The sequence below is a fragment of the Oxyura jamaicensis genome, chromosome 2 (genome assembly GCF_011077185.1).
Source record: "Oxyura jamaicensis isolate SHBP4307 breed ruddy duck chromosome 2, BPBGC_Ojam_1.0, whole genome shotgun sequence".
NCBI lineage: Eukaryota > Metazoa > Chordata > Aves > Anseriformes > Anatidae > Oxyura > Oxyura jamaicensis.
This window is the reverse complement of record NC_048894.1, coordinates 94,168,544-94,174,543: the sequence shown is the minus strand read 5'-3', so window position 1 is coordinate 94,174,543 and position 6,000 is coordinate 94,168,544. Positions and strand designations below refer to the sequence as shown.

The 6,000-nt window shown below is 38.3% G+C and overlaps 1 protein-coding gene across 1 annotated transcript in view; it reads right to left on the bottom strand.

Moving 5' to 3' along the window:
- Positions 1-6,000, bottom strand: part of GALNT12 (polypeptide N-acetylgalactosaminyltransferase 12) — a 47,749-nt gene continuing 41,749 nt past the window's right edge. Inside the window, exons 9-10 of the mRNA XM_035318920.1 lie at positions 4,521-4,676; positions 1-1,776 (exon numbers count right to left, since the gene is read on the bottom strand). Of these exons, the coding sequence (XP_035174811.1) occupies positions 1,639-1,776; positions 4,521-4,676 (294 nt within the window). The 3' untranslated portion in view covers positions 1-1,638. The remainder of the gene's footprint in view (positions 1,777-4,520; positions 4,677-6,000) is intronic.

Genomic DNA, 6,000 nt, shown 5'->3' with positions numbered 1-6,000 from the left:
TCGAGTCACAAAATATTTTATTAGTTCTAACATCAATTTCATCAGTCCAACCCACAGAGACAGATCTTTGAAGGTCTTCAAAAAACATTCCATCTACAGGGTTTTAGACAGATCTTGGAAGAACCTCCATCAGCATCCTCTACAGGCAGAAACCCTCCCCCCACACCCTAATCATATAAATAGATATGCCAAAATGACATGAGCTTATGAAAATTCAAAGAAAGGTCTGTACATTTCATATAGAAAACAAGAACAAAGACAAATAATGGAAGAAATCTAAAACTACCCAGAAGAGATGCCAAGACTTCTGGGGGAAAAAAGGTTGAAATCTTCATGCTTCTATGCATAAAACATAGCTCCAGCTGACATGAGGACACCTTCCTCATGAGCTGAAACTCTTTTAATCAACACTTTAATGATAATGGTCAATGACCAAATATATAGCTATACTTACTCCTTGTCTGAATGGGTAAAGCAGACCCCACAACACCACAGCTGAAAACATCTTGTACTGGTGCAGATTAAACCCTGTGTTTTCAATAGGACTGTATGTGTTACCACAAACAAGTTACCAGAAAAGGAGTTCCCAGACAAAATGCAAGTGATATCTGAAAGACTTTTTTTTTTTTTTGAATTAATAGCAGCTGCATGTCCTATCAATTAGTTGTAAACCAATTTTTTATTTATCCGTTGATTTTTAAGAGCCATTTAAACAATTACAATTTAATGAAAGATATTAATTTATAGATTTATTTGCTGTAATTGTAAATTTGAAACAACCCCCTCATGTCAAAAGAATTATTGCTAGGTCTGATCTTGCAGGTTGTATGCATGCTGAAAATCCATGTAATGTTAAAGTCAGTTGTGCAGTCTAGCTGCACAGCTAGATCCACTTATATCTAAAGAGAGCATCACCTTTAAATGTTGTTGCCTTAATTAATGAAGATGAGAAAATCCCCATTTTACTCCAAAATCAGACTTAAGCATGATCAGAATCTAATCAAGTGCCATGAGCAACTGAAATTGTCATAACATTTGTATAGTATTGTCAAGCATGTGCAATCTGTATGCATCTCGATTGTTATTTGTGCAAAAATATGCAGACCGTCTCAGCCTTCACCTGCAAACCCACAGTCTTCAGTGAGGGGTCTGTCATAGCCACGCAGGGTCGAAATCTGGCCTACATTTACCCTCTTGGTATTAAAAAGACAAGGAGAATTATTAACCAGCATCTGTTAAAAGGCACAACTGCAGAATGCTTTAGTAGAAAAATAAACATTTTAGTTACTGGCAGATAACATTAGTGCAATTATTTTGACTGCTTTACTTTCACACAGTAGATTAAAAAATATATTGTCACTTGTGAAAAAGGATCTAAGACACTTCAAAATCAGTTATGTAGCTGCCAAATACATGGAACTGAAGAGGAGCAGATTCTGTGGCACGATGCAGCCATAGTACTTCACGTAGCTCTCGATGCTTAGTGCCTTTTAATGCTCCAGAAAACAAAATTCAACGCTTGTAAACTAATTACAGTTCTTTTCATACAAAAATATATCACTTATGTAGTTTTCAAAAGGCTGACTATCTGCTGACTAGAAAGAGAACATTTTCATATTCAACTAGATGACATCTGGATCAACTTCTTTCTTTGAAGAACCATTTTTGGTATTCTGAATCGGTACACGGTCGTAATACTGGTGCTGGATTACCATTGTAAGAGTTTGACTCTGCTTGTAAGCACTTCTGGGTTTGTAGATGAAACAAAGTACCATCCTGCAAAAGAGAGAAATAATTTTTGCTTTTTGGATCTTAAAAATTATAAAGATATCATTGTATTTTAAAAGTAACAGAAAGCACTCATAATAAATATCACACATATCCTTGTCATAAGCTATGCAGTGAATCCAAAATGCCTAACTCGAGAATCTCTAAAACTTCATCAGAAGGCCCCACTTTTAAACTTAATTTCTGCCTGGACATTTAAGTTTGTAAAGGATAAGCCTGCTCAGCTCCCTTTCATTCCCTTTTGTTACTGCAGCAGAATATGGGCAGAGAAAATCAAAGGTAAATGCACGCGTTACCTAAATTCACCAACTTGCTGCACACTTGGCAAGTAAAATTCAAACGTCAGTTGATTGTATATGCTGAATATCTTTTTGGCAAAAAGAAAATTGCCCTTTCTTTAGAAAAGGGTATATTTCTTCAGAATAGAATATATTTCTGGTGGAAAAGGCAAAAATTTCTAAGTGTACCTCTTCCCTGCTAATCTCAGTGCAGTCAGCTTGCTTTGCTTGAGGGGAGCACATCTGCCTCACTAGGTATAAGGTCTGATTGGCCTCTACAGTCAGGTTCCCCAAAGAACATTATTTGAGCCATCAGGCCCTCCTATTATGGAGGACTCCAAAAACATTTTATCTCCAGTTCCTAAAGCTCGCTCCAATCTGGGAGCACTGTCAACCAAGAGAGAGTCACAAGAAGGCGGTGTACCCAACTTTAGAGAACAGCCATGCTCCCGGGGCCTTTCTTGGCCCAGGTGACATCCCCACACCTATTTCCAAAGCCTCTGACAGCTTTGAAAGAAAAATACCAACACCCTGCTTAGGAGCGTAAGCCTGACTCCTCTGAATGTCTGCTGTTCAGGCATCAGGAAGGTTGCACAAATGGCACCTTGCACCACAGCCTCTGACGTCCAGTGGAGCACGCTTGCTTATGGGTTTGCTCACAGGCTTAGCTGCTGAATGACTTTCCTGTTTCCATCTGTGATTAATTCAAATTTTTGAGTGGACTAATCTATATCTGCCTCACTCGCTTTTGACTTGATGCCAGGAAGAACTTAATTCTGGCCAGGCAGCTGGGAAGGCTGTTCAAATCTTTGATTATGCTACATCTGTTACTTTTTTAAGGACAGCTTTGCTAGTGCCTGACACTTCTCTACACAAAGCAAGAGCAATGTAGTACTGATACTTGTCCCTCTACTTGCCTTGAAACATGGGAAACAGTGATTTTGATCAAATGCAACAGAAGAGGAATCAGTGCAGAGCAGTATAGGTTCAAATCACACCCAAGAACAAAATGGTCATGAGAAAGAAAGAGGATTTAGCATCTGAAACTTAAGGAATTATTTTAAAAGTTAATGACTAGGAATGCAGTGGGAACATAAATTCCAAGATTGTGTTTTCTTAGTTATTCCCTGACATGACTTAAATTCATTCAAAATATGTAATCTCAGGGATTAACACATATGACCTTGAAAAACTTTATGAAGTCAGCATTAAAAATGAAACATCATTTCTCAAGCCAGCCTTTTAAATATTTTGTGTTACTCAGTAGCATCACTGTGAGCTTCAGTATAGACTAGATTCAGTGGACAGACAGTAGTTTTCCCATTTTTCTTTAGAATTTACTCTGCCACCTATCACTGGTGGTATTATCTGGGCATGAGTTTGTCAGCTGTGGAGCCTGTAGAATTTAGATGTGTTATGTAGATAACATTATGTAAATATACCATTTTGATATACTATGTGACCTTTTCCCTTAGCCGAATAACACCCCAGAAGCTGTCCAAGGCCATCATTTTTCATGCAATTTATTTTCTCTGAGGCATTCAGGAACTTCTTCAGAGATTAAAACCTACTAAACACAAGGTTTTCTAAGATCACATGTTATGTTTATTAATATACTCTGTACTGCTCAGTATTTCTCCTCTTTAGGAACTGGCATTAAGATGGAAGAGGAGAAGTATAGATTTGCTGAGTCCCCACAGCCAGTAAGATGTGTTCTGTGTACAGAAGTTATCTTTTGACGGGGCATCAAGTTATACAACTTGCATCACATCGCTCTGAGAAGCTGAGAGAGGACTTCTGGTGCTCGTGGGGAGAGTAAAGACAGATTGTTTGCAGAGGAGAAGTAGCAGCTTCTCCAAAGCAGGGAAGATTTTAAAGCAATGGTGATGTGAAGTATCAGGGATATATGGCGGTGAAAATGCTGGAAAATAGAAGACGTCAATGAAAGGAGAACAAAGCTAGGCCATCCATGAGGCTGGCTGGGGAAGGGGTACGGAAGCACTTCAGTTTTCAGGGAAAGGCAGTAGGAGTGGGATGTGAGAAAGAACCGCGCAATCCACTGAAAGCACTGGGAAGTACTGAAAGCACAGGACAAAGAGAGATGTCTCAACTTCCTTGATTCCTCTCAGGTTAAGAAAGGGTGCTTTCTTTCCTCATCTTTCTGTTCTTTTATGACTGGGATATTCTTTATCTGCATTCTGCTGCTACCCTGTTCTAAGTTTAGATATTAAAAGCCAAGACAGTTATAAATCTCTAGGAACAATATTCTATCTAAATACAATCCCACTCCAGACACAGGAGTATTTGTGGCCTGCATAATTTGTAGGCAGTAAAATAAAAAGAAAACAAACAGACCAACAAAACAAACAACAATTTTTATCCCATCCCCCCCCTCCCAAGATCAAGAATTTTTCTTCCCAGAAAACAAACCTAAAACCAAATGGGCACACTTACCTCTCTGAAAATAAATTTCTGGTTTTCAGGAATGTCAGAAGGATTTTCTTGACACAAGTTCATTGTCAAATAGTCAGTCCCTGTGTCTACTGCTGCACAGGCTTCTGGCTGTCGGGTGTTGTAGCGTATTTCGTTACGGGATGTGTACTCAAAAAACTACAAATGCAAGAGAAGAAACAGGGGACAACAGTAATTTCATATGTACGCAAGCAAGTATTTATAGGGAGGACATACTAAGATACTATAATTAAGTTCACATATTAAAGTTGCTATTGTGGAGAGAAATCCTGCCAAAAATATTCAAGGAGCCTTCACTGCTGTTCTTTGCTTACTATTTTATAGAAAATCAGTCTCACCACGGCTCTGATTTACTCTGGTAGCACTTAAAACACATGAAATGCTGAATAAATGCACTGGAAAACAGACTCTCCAACATTAAATAATAACTTACAAACTTTAACTGTAATATTTTACTTTCACATTCTCACCCACCTTTAAAAGTAGGACAGGAACCAGTTTATACCCTGACATTATACCTTCTTAACTCAGCTGTCACAAAAATAATGTTACTTTTAATTAAAGAGCTGCTCACTGGACAGTTCCAGTGCAGTTTGGTCAAGGTTCATTTCTGGTTACAAAGAACTCAGGATGCATGGTGATGAGCATTTTATTATATGACATTTTAAGATATTTGGAGCAAATCGGCTTTAAACACAAGAAGAACTTTAATAAAGACAATTTATGGCCTTTGCTTGTTGTACAATATTGTACAGAGATGTTCTGAACGTGCCCTAAACCACCGGCTTTTGCAGCAATTATGGTTGAAACCTTCCTTAAAATTTTTATATTTATCATGGACATCTGCCAAATTTTGGACTTCATTAAAGGGGATAGCAGAGTACGAGAGTTGTTTGTATTTAGCATGCTTGTAAATAATTCAGATGACTATAGTGCCCGGATGTGTGTTTAGAACTGATTTAGATTATACTCAGTAGGGTAGACAAGAGTTTTATGCACATCAGCAAATTGCTTGTTACCAATAGTATAGCTGCATTAGTGGAAAGCAATAAAGGGATGAGGGGGAAAAGGGATCCTCTTTTGTTTTGTTTATCTCCTACAAAATAAGATTGTAAGGTGGTGTGAAGGGGGCTATACCAATTTAGAAATATATATACTTGAACTTAGCACCCAACCATCCTTAATAACCAGAAGCTAATTAGCTTTTAAAGAGAAACTGGGAAGGGACTTTTCATGTAAATAGGACTACATGATTACCAAGTCTGCAAACATACAGTTCCAGGTGCCAGAGTTCCAATCTAGATTAAACTGGTGGTAGCCATTTCAAGAAATCTATGGAGGAATATCTCTGCTGAGGTGGCAGTTGCAGCTGTACACAGGCAAACGCTGTCCACTGCTTGCAGAGCTTCATGGCTGTTTTGGGGGTTAGTAATGGAAGAGATACCCCTGCACTAACATTTTC